The 21,078-nt window shown below is 30.6% G+C and overlaps 1 protein-coding gene across 1 annotated transcript; it reads left to right on the top strand.

Moving 5' to 3' along the window:
• The first annotated feature begins 567 nt into the window (after positions 1-567).
• On the top strand, positions 568-21,078 carry LOC143044184 (uncharacterized). The gene is made up of 10 exons (XM_076216078.1): positions 568-2,257; positions 3,768-3,903; positions 6,013-6,110; positions 7,099-7,224; positions 7,743-7,901; positions 8,842-8,941; positions 9,379-9,520; positions 11,438-11,622; positions 15,153-15,240; positions 17,401-21,078. Exons 1-10 carry the CDS (start codon positions 689-691, stop codon positions 17,477-17,479), a joined length of 2,682 nt encoding a protein of 893 aa, XP_076072193.1. The 5' UTR covers positions 568-688; the 3' UTR covers positions 17,480-21,078.

The raw sequence follows: 21,078 nt of genomic DNA, 5'->3' as shown, positions 1-21,078 counted from the left end.
CTAAAGTACACCAAAAGAGCTATTTTTCAATGATAAATTACATAAAGAGAATACATTTTTAATTTAAAAAAATCAATTTCCAATATTAGAAATAGAAAATGAATTTCTGATATTAGGAAATGTGAATTTCTGATATTAAAAAAAAAAAAAACAGTATTATATTTCTTGATATTATTTCTTTCAAAAATTTACAAAATTTACGAAAAAGTGAGATTATTCAGTAATGTGATATGTTGATATGTAGCTATTTTTCAATGATAAATTTCATAAAGAGAATACATTTTTAATTTATGATACATATCAACATATCACATTACTGAATAATCTCACTTCCTTTTAACGCATATGACCTTTACCTGCATATATTGCATCAAATATCTCACTATATAATCACAACTTTCTTGTAACCTAGGGTATCAAAAGTACCGAGCAGTAGAGAATTACTAGTCCGTTATTATGTACTTATATTTTTTCTTTTTGATTGGTGTTTGGTTAGATTAATATAATTAGACTGTTAAAAAAGCGGCCTTCTTTTCGCAATATAATTTATAGCGAAAGAACATTACGGGGGACCAGATCAAAAGTGTAAAAAGTCACATGACAACAAATTACTGTTAACAAATTAATGGTTTTCCAAAACAATATTAATGCAATTTGTTTCCTTAGGGGTTTACAGCAGTAAATCAGCATGCCGTCTCTTCGTAAAGTTAAAGATTTTCTCGGGAACCACAGGAAATTTTCTTCGATTCAGAAAATACTTTTCCTTTTCCTAGGGTTAGGAATTCTAGCTGCATTTTCATGGAAATTTATGTTTAGCTTTTTGTGGTATGTCCTGGTGATAGTATCAACGATCGGTGTTTGTCAGTATTTAATAACATCAAAACACAACCAAACCTTTCTGTTGAACATATACTTTTACCTTTGTAAACATGAAAAGGTGATAACCAGTTGTTTGAGTTTGAAGCAAAAAATTCAAGAAATATTCACTTTTGAAGTTGTTGAGGGAGAAGTTTTAAATGACCCGAGTGAAAAAATTCAGGCAGATGAACATGAGCGTTTTTATGATGCTAAAGATTCATATTTCCCCAATGAACAAGAACATTACCCCTCTAGCATGCAATTGTCTGATCGAAGTGTTGCTACATGCACACAAGTTTCGTGGCTTGAGGAGGTTGAAACCATTGCTTTTTTGATTCAAAAACATTTTGTACACTCATGGTTAAAGGACTTCGATCCTCACATTGATGTTCTCACAGAATATGATAAAGTATTGAGAGATGGCATAATAAATTTTGCATACAAATTGAAAAAGGTAGATCCTAGTGATTTAGTGAAGGAAATTTGTTTAAATGGCTGTCACCATTTACGAACGCTTCAAACATCTAGAGATAAATACAAAATTCAGCCAAGAAGAAGACTGAGTTCAGGAAGAAGGGACTCTGGAAGTCTTTCTTCATTAAACCGAAGATATGCATCAGTGGAAGAAGCGTTTGAGAACATCTCAACCTACCATATAGGCATATATGATGAGAATGAAAATAGCTATCTTTTTAGCATCTGTGATATTATATTAAATAAGGCATTCAGTGGTATATTTTTAAAATCACAAGTGCTAAACTATATATTATCAGAAATTTTAACCTGCAATGTATTGTTGCCAGTTTTAGACCTTTTATCGGAACCAGATTTTATTTACGAAAAAATGATTTTTATTTTGTCTGATGAGGCACTTGACATACCTGTAGATGAAGAAGATTTTGTTGAGGAAGTGAATGAAAGATTTCAGATTGGTGATAATCAATACTATCATGATAGTTCTGATAACACTTCTAAACATTTAGGATTGCGGAATGAAAACCCACCTGATACAATTGAAAATCAAACTGCCTCTTCAATCAATTTTTCATCTATATCACAAAACGGTGCTACAGAAATAAACTGTGATGAAAAGTTTGTTCCTGTCATTCCAATGGCCCTCATAGAGCCAGCTGCAACCTTCTCAGTGTCTGATTCTGGTCAACCTTCACCTGTTAAAACAGGTTCTCCAGTACACAAGCTCAATGAAATGAAAGCATCAAATCCAGATTTCTTCCTCAGCTGTTCTGATGACGATAAACCTGACATGCCTGATCCTTATATGAATAGTTTAGAAATCATTGAGACCAAGCCGGCAATATTTCTGGATGTTTGTATTATTGATAGTGAAATTAGAAATGAAAGCAGAAGTAATTCACAGTTTGTGCTATATGTAATGCAGGTAAAATATTAAATTTACCTTCTATGAATCATGTTAAGTTACATGGAAGTCTAAGCATACATTTTGTACCTCAGTCAGGGGTACTACTTGTACAACTCAAGTAATTTTTATTCACTTGTACATGTTGTAAAAACTTGAGAATTTTTGTGGGATTGTAATATAAAATTACTTGTATCATGTATATTTTTAATATACAATGTACAGTTTTGTCAATCTAATTAAAAACCGATCTCTCATCGCTCCTGTTTCTGATACATGTATGTCGCGTGGGAGATCTAACGAAACCGGCTTTGAGGTCACATGTGAGTGAACTAAAAGTCATGAATTTATAAAGATATACAAATGAGTTGACGACCTATTAATAAGCCAATCAAAAAAGTTTATGAATTATTATGACTGACGATTTCGTCGTAAATAAAATGAGTTACATCCCTTTGCCTTACGTTAAACTTCCAAGATCGTGGAAAACTCAATTTCATTGGTCGAAAAAGACACACCTATGAGGTCACTCACATGTGACCTCAAAGCGGGTTTCGTTAGATCTCCCACGCGACATATCAGAAACAGGAGCATTGAGAGATCGGTTTTTAATTAGATTGCAGTTTTGTACACGTACAATTTTTTTTGTTGAGAAAATCAAGGGGAGATTATTCAAACATAATCATTAACTTATGTCATGTATGTATGTATATTTTATTTACCTCTTCAAGTAAATAAAGATTGCTTGTACAAATAGTACCCCAAGTCAAAAAGTAAAACAGAAAAAAAATCTACATCAGATTCTATAAATTATAAACAATGATAATCATCATCAATCTTATTAAAATAAGTTCTCATCACTTGCACGGCGACATATAAAAAATCAAGGAGCAAGTTATGAGAACTTATTTTAATAAGATTGAACCATCATGAACATGATCTTGTATGATTTTTAATTTTAGTTTTCTTGTGTACAATTCGGAGTTTAGTATGACGTCAATTATCACTGAACTGAATACATATTTGTTAAGGAGCCAGCTGAAGGACACCTCCGGGTGTGGGAGTTTCTAGCTGTATTGAATGGCCTTAGGTCATGTAGGCTGTTGTCTGCTCTATGGTCGGGTTGTTGTCTGACACATTCTTCATTTCCATTTTCTATTTTATGATAAATTATAATACATGATATGCATGATATGTAAGAAGTTTGATCTACCTATACAAAATGCTTTAGTTATGTGTAATCATGGTAATACAGTAAAAAGTAATTCCATTTTTACGTGTACATGCTTCAAATAGTCAAATTATATGACTCCCTGATATTTAGGCCCATAAAAAACTCATGAGATCAGACTATAACTAATTTGACCTATAACCATGTGATAACATTCACCCTCACAGAATGGGACTATAGCAAAATCAGACTACTTACAGTGACTAATAGAATATAAGTATGATATTAACATGATACATATCAGTTTTGATTGAAAATAAATGATACAGCCTCTCGTCATATATAGTTATTTGATTTCAGTATGATGCTCTATACTGGGTTGAAGCAGAGAAGGAGCCAGTTCTACGTACAAGACAGGCTAAAAGAAGACATAGGGAATTTATTAATTTACATTCTAGATTAGAAGATAATACGTTGTACAAAAAAAGTCTGAAAGGTAATTCATAAACAAAATGTATAGCCAAAACCAGCATAATGATTTAAGCTTATAGTATCCAGCTGTGCTCACCGAATCAATTTATTAACACATGCTTATTATTATAATATACATTTACATGTAGTGAACAATTGAGAATTTAATTGCATATCAAAAATCGTTTGACCTGCTTCAACATTATAATGTCTGGTCAGAATGAGGACGATAAATCTGATGCCTCATGTACAGAGAATGCCACATTAAGAATCCTTGCAACAACTCTACTAATAACACAACATTACAATGGTTACAGTTTAGAGTAAATCATAGAATATTAGCTACAAACAAATTTTTGTGTAAAATTAATGTCATAAATAGTCAGCTATGTAATTTTTGTAAGGAAGAAATAGAAACTATAGAACATGTACTATGGAATTGTGAAAATGTCCAGAATTTATTAGAAGAAATAGATATATGGTTTTTATCTAATGGTATAAGTATTTCATTCACCAAAAAGAATTTTTTGTTTGGTGATGTCTCACATGTATACAAGGGTGAAATTTCAAACCTGATTTTTCTGTGTCTTAAACAATATATTTATAATACAAGATATTTCCAGAAAGTTTTATCAATTCATGCTGTGAAGAAAGTTCTAAAAGATCTTTATAATTTAGAGAAGTGTATAGCAGTAAGAAACAATAAGCTTGAGAGTTTCAATAAATTGTGGATTCAATTTACTCATTTGTTCAATTGTAATTAAAGTCCTATTATAATTCATATGTGAAAAACATGATAGAATGTTAATTTATGAACTAACAAAAAAGTTACATCAAAAATATTCATCAGAACATTATATTTATATTTATTTTCTTTTTTTTCTCTGTGTTAATTTTTTCTTTTTTTATTATTTTAAATTTTATTTAACTTATTTTTCCTCAAAATTTCCATTCTTAAAAAAACTATAAAAACTTAGAATATCTGTACGTTTGTTAAACAATTATTCTAATATGATGAATACATTTATTTGTGGTCCTAAATTTTGAACTTTTATTATGTTATTTTTTAATGCAAATAAAAAATGCGATATTATACTGTAACTACAGCTGATATATTTTTTTGTAAAATGAACTAACAAATACTAACACATTATATATTTGCATGATCTATTACTAACATTAACGAGGCCGGGATAAGGTACTGGTATTCGATGTTTTCATTACTAACAAATGTACAGATTTCAATAAAAAATGAAAATTAAAAAAAAAAAACTCTTTGAGGGGATTGTAGGTGGCCTCTTGCAAGGCTTAATTTTTGTCATGTTTGTCCCTATCCAATTAACCCTTATTTTCTAGTGGCAGTCCAAATTTTCCAAACTGTATACCCAATAATGCCTCTTTTGCAAGACCTACCTATTATATGTACTTATATTGTTACTGGTAACTTGTTCTTGTCCTGAACATGCATGAAATATTTGCCACTGGAAGTTAACCAACAAACAATCAATCAATCAATTGCTTCAAAATTTGGTAAATATTGGCCTCATCAACTTTGTAAAGTACCAAAATGACTGCCTCCAGGACGCATATTTCAATATAAAAAAGTCATACCATGCATACTGTGGATTCATTTATTTTTGTGGGTACATATTTTAAATTTTCACTGTTGACAGATGATTGAGGAAAACTTGCATAATTTTCCTGGATATATAACATGTATAACTTTGTTGCCCCAAATTACTCTGCTAGCTTGATTTAACTTCTTTGGGTTGTTCAAACATGACCAAATACCAGAATGCCTTACCTGTTGACAAACTATATTTTAGGAATCTGTATCATTGTATATGAAAATAGTCTTTTATGTATCATGTTACAATATTTTTCCAGTTCTTGAATTCTTTATTCATATGCCTTAGATACTTTAATATTTATGTGAATTTATTAGTCTTAATCTAGATTTATAAAAACATCCCAATACATGTACAAACAATTAGTAATTTTGCTAATAGTAATACTGAATGATGGAACCAAAAAAATAAGTTGCCCTTGAAGTAGCTAATTTTTCAAATTCTGTAACCATGAAAATTACATAAACAAAAATAAATGAATGCTCAGTACTGTTTTATGTTTACAGGGGTTAAAGGTCCAAAGAGATGGCAAACTCTACCATTTGGAAATTTAAACAAGAAAAGTATTGAAGACAGAAGAAAAAATTTAGAGACTTACTTAAAGGTAATCTAATATAGTTATCAATATCGTTACACAAAGAATTATAATATATAATGCCTATCCATTTTAAAATGAGCATAGAACTTGACATTCAAGGACTATTTTGATTCTTTTACGAATACCCGCTACATATAATTTGGAATATTTTTTTTTAAACAGAACAATAATTCCGATTCTTGTTCTTGAGGCAGTTATATAATTTGATGTAGTAAAAAGGTTTTATGTTTAAAAGAGAAAAAGTTTAGACAATATTTAAGGGGCATAAGCTATGATTTACACCAAAACAATGTAGTAATATTTCGCTTTTGGCTCTAAGTTTGATTTGTCAAAATAAGCTAAAAAAACCATTTCAGATGATCAAATGTATTATTAAGCTTGTAATTCAATAATTCAACCTCATCTGAATCTGTATTTGCCCTACCTTCATGACCTTTGATTTTATCACTTATTTTGTAAAATTACAATACATCTTACAAATGTATTTAAGATGAACAAGTTATAAAATTCTTATTGCTGCTGTTGAGTGAATCACAGTCATCACATTGAAACTGGGTAATTTCTGGTGATTTTTAGTGATACCACTCTGGTTAATGACTGTGTCATATAATGCTAGTGAAAAAGTTCAGATGGGAATCACCAGCATTCAGAGTGAAAAATCACCTTGATGAGGGATTTTTGAATGAATCACTTTGCATGGAGTGAATTAGATAAAAGTACTAATATACTTATAGCCATGGACTATGGCCAGTTGGAGTAAAGAATATCCACTCAAGCTATAGTGAATAGAATGCAAGTACATTGTACTTACATCATGAACATGCTTATTACCATGGATTGTGGACGATTATAATATGCAATATCCACCCAAGTTATAGTGTATTCAATGCAAGTATTCTGAACATACTTTAAGCTATAGTTTGTGGACATTTGGAAAACCAGTTAGCATGTTCACCATTTGACTAACTAAATAACTTTGTGATTCCCATTTCAGTCGTTGATCCAGATAGATGATATATGTAATGGTCCTGAACTGAATGAATTCTTGGCGTATGAAGGGGATGGCCATATTGCATTTGTCAGGAAAACACCAGAAAATAGTATGCCGAGATTTGATAAGGTAATAATAAAGACAAGTACCCATTTAGCAATGGGGAAAAACTACATTAGATTTTTATATTCTAACAAAAAATTATTTAAATTTAAATGCTAGATCGCAGTATTTTCCCGGCAAATTTAAGATAGCACCCTGCTAAAAAGTTTCAAATAACTTCATGTTTCTAGAAATTATAGCATCACATCCACTATTTTATCTCCATCAATTGAAAAAAGGCACAAAGAAAAATGAACAGTAAATTTAAATTGTCAAATTATCTAAACTCAATTTTATTCTTATAACAGAGCTTTACATACAACTGGTCTTATCTAACATGACATCATTACTTAATTTTGACTTAACTTTTTCTTATATTTGAAAACATAACCAATTATGAGCATTGTTTCATTACAGGCTGATCAGGCTATACATCGCAAGCTGTTCATAGACCGTATTTATCAAGAAATCCCCCCTGAACAGCCTGTAGTGTGTAGCATAATCAGCCTGAAATGTACAGTCTGCTGATCTTCTTTTTTATCCAGATGATTGTGAAGACGATGTCAGGAGTATTTGATGAGATAATAAAGATTCCTAGTCGTGTCAACTTTCCAAGTCTGCCTGGTAAAAAGGAGACCAATAAAGAAGTAGAAAAGAACGACTGTGATCTAATAGCTGTCGACTTTGACCTTAATACAAAACTTGTAAATATTATAAACAATGTTAGAGTGTTTATGCCCAACCTACGATAGTAGAGGGTCATTATGTTTTCTGGTCTGTGGGTCAGTTCGTCCTTTCGTCCGTCCATACGTTCGTCCATTCTTCTGTCTGTCCTGCTTCAGGTTAAAGTTTTTGGCCGAGGTAGTTTTTGATGAAGTTGAAAATTAGTACACATGTTCCCTATGATATGATCTTTCTAATTTAAATTCAAAATTAATTTTTCACTCCAATTTCACGGTCTACTGAACATAGAAAATGATAGTGCTTGTGGGGTTTCCGTGTGCTATGGACACATTCTTATTTCATTTAAGATAATTTGTGTAAATGGAGCTATGAATTTACTATAAGTAAATTAAAATTTAAGCATAAAAGACAAAAACTTGACTTGCAAATTACAGTAATTAAATTAGTATTTGAGTTTTAGGTAAATAAACAGAAGACAAACAACACAGAAAAAAGCAACCAAAATGGGATCAAGTTCAACAATAGATTAGTTTCTATACAAACAAGGAATTATTTGAATCTGGAATAATTTTGAATTCTAGAAAATTGATTAGAAATGTAGGATGAAAACTAATCCAACTAAATAGGGTTAGCCATGCACGCATGGCTAAGGTTGATTTTACTACCACTATCATTTCAGTATGATTTATTAGTATGAACTAACTAACCCCCCTTAGCCATGCGCGCATGGCTAACCCTATTTAGTTGGGTTAGTTTTCATCATAAATTTCTTATTAATTTTCCAGAATTCAAAATTATTCCAGATTCAAATAATTCCTTGTTTACACTAGGTGAATCTCTTAGTGACTACTAAAGAAAGCCAATGATTCTGTTGGTCTCTTAAAAATTTGACCATGATATTGAATGTAGAATGTGTTCATTTATTTTCATTCATATTAAAGGTCAATCTTATAATTACAGCAAAGCCTAGAAGAAGAGCTACAAGAGTATATTAATAGTTGTGATTGTCCATTTTTCACGTCAGAAGATTTACCTCAGAACAAATTAGAGGAGACAGCAGGTATTTAAAGATATTCAAACATTTAAATTTTATTATTTTTGATTAATTTATATATAGCTAGCATTAATGAAGAGCTGAGATAACAAAAGTTGTCTTAATGTTTATAAAAAAATAAATTATCAAAGAAATCACCACTCAAAGTACTTGTAACCAATTATAGTGATAGCTTTCTAATTATTGCTAATTTTGTTAAGTGTCAAATCTATTGATTACATCACCTCTCCAAGTTAGAATGAAGCTCTTATTTTTTAAATGAAAGCTTAAGAAAATGTGGCATTTGCCCCAATGTGAATATGTATGGTACTACTTTAGGCTGATAGTTTCTCAATTGAATTGTTTCACATTTTTTAAAGTAGGGCAATCATATAACATCTTCTTATTTTGATATTATACAGAGCTACATATGTTCTTATTTTTCATGTTTTTTTCCCTTTCAGATCAATTATCAGAAGAAGATATATCTTTAGCAGAAGCTGTTGTGGACATTGGTGTACAAACTTTACAAGGCAAAGATAACTGGGTCTGCAGAGAAAGGGTCATTATTGTGATGAAACGTTTGATAGGGGTCGTTCTAGACAGGTAGGTTTGCAGATGCATTTTGAAGAATGTATCAGCATTTTAGTTTTACACTAATCTACAATTTATTTGCGCCAATTTTTTTTTCTTCACATTTTGAATATTTACAAGTCTTTGCAATCTGAATTGCGACCTTGTCATATCTTAGGTACAATACATAACTTTAAACTATAAAAGTCATTTTTTTCCTTATTTGAATTAATTGTTGTCTGGATTTTGTAAATGGCATCAATAAAATCTAAATGTTCGGGTAACAGAAGTATTTAAATCAATGAGCTCAACATATATTTTAGCGCAATTGAAAAAAACAATATTTTCAAAACTGGTGCAAATTTATGTGCCTAATTATATATATATAACTTACAATATTTTTACACTTTAAAATAAACCTGATTTTAGACAATTTGATTGCATAACCACATAGATGTAATTGGTTGTATGACCAGAGCAAAAATAATATAAAGGTTATGTATCAAAAATTACAAAAAAGTTATAAAATTTTATTTGCGTATACTTGCAATTTACCAATAGATAGGATTCTAAGGTTAATAATTTTCAACCCCAGGTTGACAAGGGTATAGAAATGTGGTCATCCCTAGCATACAATTCTTCAAAATAACCCTTGCCATATTGTGGGGTCCATATGGATGAGCAGGATGTCTAAATTAACAATCGTGTCCAATTTGAAGTGGGAGGTTAAATCTGATACCTTGTGTAAAAAGGATTCCTAACTCTTTTCAAATTCAGAACCATAACAACAAATCTTTGACAGGTTTTTAGGTGGCCTGTTGCAAGGTTAAATTCTATCCAATATATTCTGAATTTTTGGTGTCATTCAAATTATCCTTCCCTCATACTGATTAAATCTTTATTGTTGGACCTAACGTTTGTATTTAGGATAATTTGCTCTCCTCCTGAACATGCATGAAACATTTTCCCCGAGACATTAAGGATGTATTCTTCTGACTTTTCAGTCTCTTTCAGTCTTGTTGAAATCTCGTTCTTGAATTATTTCCAAAACATGTGATAGAAGTGGAAAATAACAATGAATTTTAAAAATATTATAAGTAAACATAAATCTGTAAAAAATTGTGTATTTACAATGAATGGTTTTTGCGTAATCCAGTTTTCAAATTTTACGACCAATCAAGTCAGTAATTTTAGCCAAAATTTTGGGAAAATGGGTGAGGGATACAAAAAATGATTTTACAAGAATCATGTACATCCCATATCATTTTGGTCTTTTCAAATTTCTTAGATATGTCTTTTTTCATTCATTGATAACAAAAAAAGTTGAAATAATATGCATTTTGTTCTTAAAACTGAGAAAAATCACAAAAATACAAAATTGACAGCATGGTAAATTTTACACAAAAAAGCGTCAAAATATGATAAAACTTTCTTATATCAACACCTACCTATAGTTTTTGTAAGTAAAATTTATTCAGATTGGTCCACTTCATCTTTATAGAAAGTATGAGAAAAAGTTTAATTGTGGAACTGTGATTTTTTTCATGATAATAGCCCAAAAATAGGTAAAAATTGATGAAAAATGGGAAAATCATCAAAATTGGGCATTTTCAAAGGGCCATAGCAAAAAAAGAAGTGCACCACCAAATGATTTTTTCTTCACCAATTATTTTGTTACAGTCTTATAACCCAAAAAATCAGGTTAAAAAAAAAAGTTTAATTCTTGAAATTTTTGGCTCCACAGAGGTGTACATCTTATAAGCAATCAATCAATTTATAATGTTCATGAAATGGTTAAAAAGGAAGAGATGAATTGAATAAAGACATGATCAAAGTCTTCAAAAAATATTGAACCGGCATATAAAGATGGGTTTACAAACAGATTAGAAATTATCGCCTCATAATGATAGTAATAGTAATGAATAGTTATACTTTGTATTGCCTATTTAGATGGTTTAGGGACCAGATCACAGATTTGACATCAGAACAGATGTGTGTGAAGTATCTCCAATTGTTACGAAGAACTGTGTGGCCTGATGGAGAATTGTTTGAGGGTGGCAGACCAGTAAAGACAGACAGACAGAAAGCTGCCACCAAAGAACAGGCCAGAAGATGTCTGGCTCAGTTTTTTCCAGGTAAGATTTTAAGGTGTTACAGATCTAGAACAGTAGGCCCCTCTTTGTGTGATACCTGCATTAATGACCTAATCATTTATAAGAACCAAAATGTTCAGGATTTTCTTCATTTTGGCAAGTAAGATCTGGAAAGCTTGTTAATCAGTTTAATATAAGGTGGTACATACCACTACAGGGAGATAACTCTTTAGAAATCAGCTGAAAGTTTTAATCATGTTCTATTGTTTTAAAAGTGAAAATTAGCTTCTCAATGATAAAATGACTGTTTGTCAAACTTCTATATATCCAATGAAATTTTCAGATGAAGCATGTGGATCTGGGAATGACAATTTTTAGGGGAATTCAGGATGAATGGTTATTTTTCTGGGATTCATGATGACACCCCTCTTAATCCCTCATAGAACTTTTAAATGTTGTTTCATATCCACTCAAAATCAATATAACTGGCATGTGTAAACCATGAAAGACACCATCCATTCATTGATACGTGATATATGTCAAAACATTGATGACACTGCCTATTCAATGATACTTGACATATACATACATGTATATGTCAAAACATTAACAACACCGCCTATTCAGTCATACTTTAATCATGTGAAAACATCAAAGTCCTCACCTATTCAAATGATACTAGACATTTGCAGCAAACAGCTTTTGTATCAAAATCAATATTTTGCCATTCAAGAATCCTACTTGATGGAAATGAGACATCCATCCTCTATGTGATAAAATGTCAGGATGCAAATGGGAGACAACTCTATCTTACACTATGATAAATGATATTGGATAAGGACTTACTGTACTTATTTGTATAAGATATTAAAAAGAATTTGAATAAGAGTATTCACATTGTGCTATGCCTGGACTGGCATTTATTTTAAACATCAATAATGTTATACAGCACAAATACACAGTGATGTTCAACAAAATAAAACGGAAACTAAATTTTTGAAAATATTGAATTAACACACTTTTTATACAACCACAAAAATTGAAAATTTTTTGGTCGTATATTGGTATATCGTTGGCGTCGTCGTCTGCGTCGTCGTCGTCCAAATACTTTTAGTTTTCGCACTCTAACTTTAGTAAAAGTGAATAGAAATCTATGAAAATTCAACACAAGGTTTATGACCATTAAAGGAAGGTTGGTATTGATTTTGGGAGTTTTGGTCCCAACATTTTAGGAATTAGGGGCCAAAAAGGGCCCAAATAAGCATTTTCTTGGTTTTCGCACTATAACTTTAGTTTAAGTTAATAGAAATCTATGAAATTTTGACACAAGGTTTATGACCACAAAAGGAAGGTTGTGATTGATTTTGGGAGTTTTGGTTTCAACAGTTTAGGAATTAGGGGCCAAAAAAGGGCCCAAATAAGCATTATTCTTAGTTTTCGCACAATAACTTTAGTTTAAGTAAATAGAAATCAATGAAATTTAAACACAATGTTAATGACTACAAAAGGAAGGTTGGTATTGATTTTGGGAGTTTAGGTCCCAACAGTTTAGGAATTAGGGGCCAAAAAGGGACCCAAATAAGCATTTTTCTTGGTTTTCGCACTATAACTTTAGTTAAAGTAAATAGAAATCTATGAAATTTTGACACAAGGTTTATGACCACAAAAGGAAGGTTGGGATTGATTTTGGGAGTTTTGGTTCCAACAGTTTAGGAATTAGGGGCCAAAAAGGGCCCAAATAAGCATTTTCTTGGTTTTCGCACTATAACTTTAGTTTAAGTAAATAGAAATCTATGAACTTTTGACACAAGGTTTATGACCACAAAAGGAAGGTTGGGATTGATTTTGGGAGTTGAGGTCCCAACAGTTTAGGAATTAGGGGCCAAAAAAGTGCCCAAATAAGCATTATTCTTGGTTTTCGCACAATAACTTTAGTATAAGTAAATAGAAATCAATGAAATTTAAACACAAGGTTTATGACAACAAAAGGAAGGTTGAGATTGATTTTGGGAGTTGAGGTCCCAACAGTTTAGGAATTAGGGGCCAAAAAGGGACCCAAATAAGCATTATTCTTGGTTTTCGCACCATAACTTTAGTATAATTAAATAGATATCTATGAAATTTAAACACAAGGTTTCTAACCATAAAAAGAAGGTTGGCTTTGATTTTGGGAGTTTTGGTCCCAACAATTTAGGAATAAGGGGACCAAAGGGTCCAAAATTGAACTTTGTTTGATTTCATCAAAAATTGAATAATTAGGGTTCTTTGATATGCCGAATCTAACTGTGTATGTAGATTCTTAAGTTTTGGTCCCGTTTTCAAATTGGTCTACATTAAGGTCCAAAGGGTCCAAAATTAAACTTAGTTTGATTTTAACAAAAATTGAATCCTTGGGGTTCTCTGATATGCTGAATCTAAAAATGTACTTAGATTTTTTATTATTGGCCCAGTTTTCAAGTTGGTCCAAATCGGGGTCCAAAATAAAACTTTGTTTGATTTCATCAAAAATTGAATAATTGGGGTTCTTTGATATGCCAAATCTAACTGTGTATGTAGATTCTTAATTTTTGGTCCCGTTTTCAAATTGGTCTACATTAAAGTCCAAAGGGTCCAAAATTAAACTAAGTTTGATTTTAACAAAAATTGAATTCTTGGGCTTTTTTGATATGCTGAATCTAAACATATACTTAGATTTTTGATTATGGGCCCAGTTTTCAAGTTGGTTCAAATCAGGATCCAAAATTATTATATTAAGTATTGTGCAATAGCAAGAAATTTTCAATTGCACAGTATTCAGCAATAGCAAGAAATCTTCAATTGCACAGTATTGTGCAATAGCAAGCAATTTTCAATTGCACGGTATTGCGCAATAGCAAGAAATCATCAATTGCACAGTATTGTGCAATAGCAAATATTTTCAATTGCACAGTATTGTGCAATAGCAAGAAATATCTAATTGCACAATATTGTGCAATAGCAAGAAATTTTCAATGGGAGTTATCTTTCTTTGTCCAGAATAGTAGTTGAATCAACTGAAATCATTGTTTTATACAATATACAATGTATATTCACTTTTACTACCAACTGATAAATTAAAACAATCTTTACCATTCAGTGATAACAAGCACTTTATTTTACATTTTGATATTTTATGATGTATTTAAATGAGTAGTTATTGTTGCAAACTCCATTAGGAATTTGAATTGAGATCAGTTTTGGAAAAAGGGAAAGGGGGATGTGAAAAAAAAGGGGGGGGGTTAAATTTTTCTCATTTCAGATTTCATAAATAAAAAGAAAATTTCTTCAAACATTTTTTTGAGAGGATTAATATTGAACAGCATAGTGAATTGCTCAAAGGCAAAAAAATATTTTAAGTTCATTAGACCACATTCATTCTGTGTCAGAAACCTATGCTGTGTCAACTATTTAATCACAATCCAAATTTAGAGCTGAATCCAGCTTAAATGTTGTGTCCATACTTGCCCCAACTGTTCATGGTTAAACCTCTGCAGTCGTATATAGCTGCGCCCTGCGGAGCATCTGGTTTTTATGGAGATATGTTAATTTTTTAGATACACTAAGAAGACTGGTTGGAAAAGAAGATTTTGACCATGGCATCAATGAAATTATTGAATCTTTACAATATAAAAAACTGAACAGGTAAACTTTAACTCTTAATCTTTACTGCTTCTCTTGTTCAAGTGTTATTACTTGGCAGCAATAACCTTTTATTAGCAAAGATAACTATACTTTTCGTGAAAAAAATAAATCATTAGGGTCAAGTTGGTTACAAAGGGTTTAAAAGTTTTCAATTTCAGACCATAAAAGCACTGACAGTAATACAATGTTTCTAAAAGAATAAAAAAACCTTTTCAAAATGATTTGATTTAAAAACTAGAGGCTCTAAAGAGCCTGTGTCGCTCACCTTAGTCTTGTGCATATTCAACAATGGACACGGATAAATTCATGACATAATTGTGTTTTGGTGATAGTGATGTGTTTGTAGATCTTACTTTACTGAACATTCTTGTTGCTACAATTATCTTTATCTATAATGAACTTGGCCCAGTAATTACAGTGGAAAATATTTTCTAAAAATTTACAAAAATTTATGAAAAATGTTAAAAATTAACTATAAAGGGCAATAACTCCTTAAGGGGTCAATTGACTATTTTGGTCATGTAAACTTATTTGTAGATCTTATTTTGCTGAACGTTATTGCTGTATACAGTTTATCTCTATCTATAATAATATTCAAGATAATAACAAAAAACGACAAAATTTTCTTAAAATTACCAATTCAGGACAGTAACCTAACAACGGATTGTCCGATCCATGTGAAAACATCAGGGCAGATAGATCTTGACCTGATAAACAATTAAACCCTGTCAGATTTTCTCTTAATGCTTCTGTTTTTGAGTTATAAGCCAAAAACTGCATTTTACCCCTATGTTATATTATTAGCCGTGGCAGCCATTTTGGTTGATTGGCCAGGTCACGCCACACATTTTTTAAACAAGTTACCCCAATGATGATTGTGGCCAAGTTTAGTTTAATTTGGCCCAGTAGTTTCAGAGAAGAAGATTTTTGTAAAAGATTACTAAGATTTACGAAAAAATGGTTAAAAATTGACTATAAAGGGCAATAACTCCTTCAGGGGTCAACTGACCATTTTGGTCATGCTGACTTATTTGTAAATCTTACTTTGCTGAACATTATTGCTGTTTACAGTTTATCTCTATCTATAATAATATTCAAGATAATAACCAAAAACAGCAAAACTTCCTTAAAATTACCAATTCAGGGGGAGCAACCAAACAACAGGTTGTCCAATTCATCTGAAAATTTCAGGACAGATAGATCTTGACCTGATAAACACTTTTACTACATGTCAGATTTGCTCTTAATGCTTTGGTTTTTGAGTTATAAGCCAAAAACTGCATTTTACCCCTATGTTCTATTTTTAGCCATGGCGGCCATCTTGGTTGGTTGGCCGGGTCACGCCACACATTTTTAAAACTAGATATCCAAAAGATGATTGTGGCCAAGTTTAGATTAATTTGGCCCAGTAGTTTCAGAGGAGAAGATTTTTGTAAAAGATTACTAAGATTTACGAAAAATGGTTAAAAATTGACTATAAAGGTCAATAACTCCTTCAGGGGTCAACTGACCATTTTGGTCATGTTGACTTATTTGTAAATCTTACTTTGTTGAACATTATTGATGTTTACAGTTTATCTCTATCTATAATAATATTCAAGATAATAGCCAAAAACAGCAAAAATTCCCTAAAATTACCAGTTCAGGGGCAGCAACCCAATAACGGGTTGTCGGATTCATCTGAAAATTTGAGGGCAGATAGATCTTGACCTGATAAACAATTTTACCTCTGTCATATTTTGCTCTAAATGCTTTGGTTTTTGAGTTATAAGCCAAAAACTGCATGCACAAAGAGTGACAACTTTTCAAATTACCTAATTTTAGAGATGTTCATCTGAGAAAAATATTCTAAATTGATATTACTATAGGACCTGTTAAGCATTGTATGTAAATGTTTTTAAATACAAAACTGTTATTTTATCAACATTTAGCAATAAATTCAATTCAAATTTGTTGGAGAGGTCATCTCAAGCTTTTATTAAGATGTGTAGAAGGTCTCATTTTTACTTTGAGATGTAGAACAAATTTAAAAGCACATTTCGTTTGCATTGTTTTTGAGTTGTTGTAAAATTTTTTGGTTAAAATCAATACCCTCAAAAACTTCTTTTCTTTTCCTTTATGCTTTCACGAGGGTCTTTTCTTTTATTCTATTTTGTACAGGCACTTGATTTATACATTAATGGACCAACTAATGGACAGTGTGTATTCAGAAACCAGGGACAGAAAAAGTTCTACATAATTACAGAAAACCAAAGAATTAATTACTGAACAGGATAATGCTGTCTCTTTTTTGTTAGAAATTGTATTAAGTTTTTTCTTGAAGCATGTTAAGTCATAGGCCACAAACAGTATTGTTGTTCCTTGCCATTAGGGTAATGTTTTTAATTGGAGTTATTGGACTTTGACCATTGTATGGATCATTGTAACGCTGAAATCATAGATTATTGTGTGCATTTACTAATGTACATGTTTTTTATCGGACAAAATGCTAGATAAATTTTTGTGACTTCAGGCATCTGGGCATAGCTGCCTGAAGTTTTTGAATCTTAGTTCTTATTAATGCTTTACCTAACTAAACGCATTATTTTCATTTACAGAAAATCACACTGATTTCTGAATTTATAGTACTCTGAGAACGTATGTCAGACAGCTTAAATACTATATAAGGTTGTTTGTCTTTATGTATGATTGACCAAATATATATATATATAATACCTTCAGTTTATACAGAAAATATAGATTTTGACTATTTTTTGGTCTTCAACTTCTCAGAGACTGTTTGACTGAAAGCTCTTTACCTTTATAGGATTGGTTATAATCGTGTGCAGTGGAACATACATTACCACCATTTTGATTTGACAATTTTTATGTAATTTATGAGATTTTAATCAATTTTGTTCTATTGTAATACAGGAACACTCTGATAATTTCATACTAGACATTGGCTGTGTATTGTTGTTGACTGATTTTAATGGCAGTATAGATTAATTTGTTTTTTAAGTTAAAATTTGAAGTAAAATATTTTTGTTTTTATGTTTTATTTTTATTGTTATATAGATTTTTATTGAACTCCATTAATAGTGTCATGTTAATGTTAAAAATTACATGTGTTCCAAGATGTAGGGTATTTGTAATATTAACTGCAGAACTTGCTTTAGATATTCAGCCATGTTTTTTTTTTATTTCAGTTAGTTTATATAGTCAAAATTAAAGTTATAACTGTCAGTTGAAAAAACACCAATATCATATAACCTTTAAAATTTATTTTTAAGACAATTTTGCTCTAGGACCAATTTAACATTGCATGTAAAATTTTACACTTTTGGCACTTTTTTCTAAATTCCAGTAAAAATGTCATCAACATTTAGCAATACATTTCATTAAAATATCTGCAGGGGGTCATCTCAAACTTAAACTCACATTTCAACTTTGAGATGGTTCCTTTACAAAAATTATCCAAGGGCAATAATCATAGGATAGATTTCAGTTGATGTCATTTTAGTTTGAGTTACATCCCTTGGTCACTAGGTTGGATTACAAATTGGTTGATTTTCTTATTTGATTACTAAATTTAGACATGTGGTACAAGCAAGTCTGGTAAAGGTGTAAAAATGTATAAGAATAATGATAGATCTAGATCTTGTACAGTAATTTTTAGTGCTGAGATATTCCGAGTGTACAATATGTATCCTTATTAACAGATATATGAGCATGGAAAATTTTAACAATTTTTTTCTCAAAATGTACTGCCCTAAAGCATGAAGTAATTGTAAGCTATATGTTATACTGTGAACACTTTTTTATTAATTATTGTTAGATGTGAATATGCAAAAATTTATCTTTTGTCATATATTTTACAAATGACTGTACTAAGTTTTCATTTGGCCATTTATTATTCTAGTTATCAACAAATATTTGAAAAATGGAAATGTCTAACATATGATAGTGCAATGAAGTTTTATGGTGCATAATATATATAATGGAAGTGCAATTTATATATTTATCATTTAATTTTTAATGAATTTTTTAAAGCAATGAATGTATTAAGAATTCATATATCAATCCAGAATGCTATGTATTTTCATGGATTCAAGAAAAAATTGTATTTTCATTGATAATCGACTTCTTGGAGTTGCTAAAATCTGTATCCAAGCCCATAGTAAATTTATATTTTCTCTTTCGTGTATACCCATGAAAAATTGGTGTCCAAAGAATAAATATGAATCTACAGTAAGAAGCATTGCAAAGCCTTCTAGCTTATGGTTATAGTCAAATAACTCTAGCTGGAATGACAAACTCAAAAATTTACAAATTAAAAAATGTTAGCTAATTTTTACAAAATTTAGAAATAAAAAATGTTAGCCAATTTTTACAAAATTTGACAACAATATCATGCTTAGAATATTGTAGTGTTTTATTTTTAATATATTTCACTATTTCATTACCATTCCAGCTATAATTGACATATTTTATAAACTTTATTATTAATATTTTATAGATGTGATGATATATAAAGTTGAATTTATGCAATAAACTTTACCATCAGAATTAACAGTTTTATAAACTTAGTTTTCCTAAATATCTCAAATTATTTAAGGTGGTACCCAACACTTTCACTAAAATTAATTTGGCTTGTTTAATTTTCATAAAATTTTGACTATGTAATTACTTTGACCCTTTAACACAAATTTTGAACCAACTGTTTTGTCAGAAAAATCACACTGGTGAAAAATCACAAAAATCACAAAATATAGCAGTTTGGCAAACACCTATTTTGATCATTGAGAAGCTTAATATTCCCTTTACAACACAATGTTAACAAAATTAAAACATTTAGCTGACTTTACAGAGTTATTTCCCTGTAGTGTTAGGTACCACATTAAAAAACTGTTTTGGCAGGGAGTGTTTGTGTTACTGCTTTAATTTTAAATCTACAAAGTTTCTGTGTATTTATGTGTTCCTGAATGTAACATGATAGATATTTCTAGTCATAACCACATGTTGCCATATATATCCTGCAGGCTTTTACAGGGAAAAACTATGATGGTTACAAATTTGTTTAAAAATATGATGTATTATCCACCATATTGACATTGTTCTGGGAAAATAGTATACACCTTATTGCTATTTGATAGTTGCACCTCTTGACCAGAGAATCTGGGCAGCTTGACTGATTGAGATCATACAACAATCACTTTTCCATTGTTGTGTCAGATATTTTCTAATGTGACGTCAAAATTTGATGGGAACCTGTGAGATTACCAGTAATGACAGACAAATGGCCATAAGGTGTATTGTTTTAATCATCATCAACTGCATGTTTTATAAATGTGCCTTGTGTATAATATATGTGCATTCTGTGTATATTATATGTGCACTCTAAATATTGTTTTATAATATAATACTCAATGTGATGAAAATAAGTACTGTAATTTGTAAATGTTTATTTTTTTGGTAGGTTGTTATAAATTGCAATTATAATTCATAAACAGTTCAATTGGCATAGAAAGATAGATGCACCATTCAAATCAATATTGCTCAGGCAGGGATAATTTTCCCCCATTTCAAGAAATTTCATTAAAACTTTCAAGAAATTTCATTAAAACTTTCAAGAAATTTCATTGAAAGTTTCAAGAAATTTCATTGAAAGTTTCAAGAAATTTCATTGAAAGTTTCAAGAAATTTCATTGAAGCTTTCAAGAAATTTCCTTGAAACTGACACACAAAACTTGTATAATACCATACAATCAGAGTTTAAAACAGAGGTCAAAGAAACTAAAAGGATATTCAAATTTATAAGCTAACAACAAACTGACAACGCCATGGTGAAAAACAAAA

Source organism: Mytilus galloprovincialis, chromosome 9, assembly GCF_965363235.1.
Source record: "Mytilus galloprovincialis chromosome 9, xbMytGall1.hap1.1, whole genome shotgun sequence".
Taxonomy (NCBI): domain Eukaryota; kingdom Metazoa; phylum Mollusca; class Bivalvia; order Mytilida; family Mytilidae; genus Mytilus; species Mytilus galloprovincialis.
The sequence above is the reverse complement of the archived record's forward strand: the minus strand, read 5'-3'. Positions and strand labels throughout refer to the sequence as shown.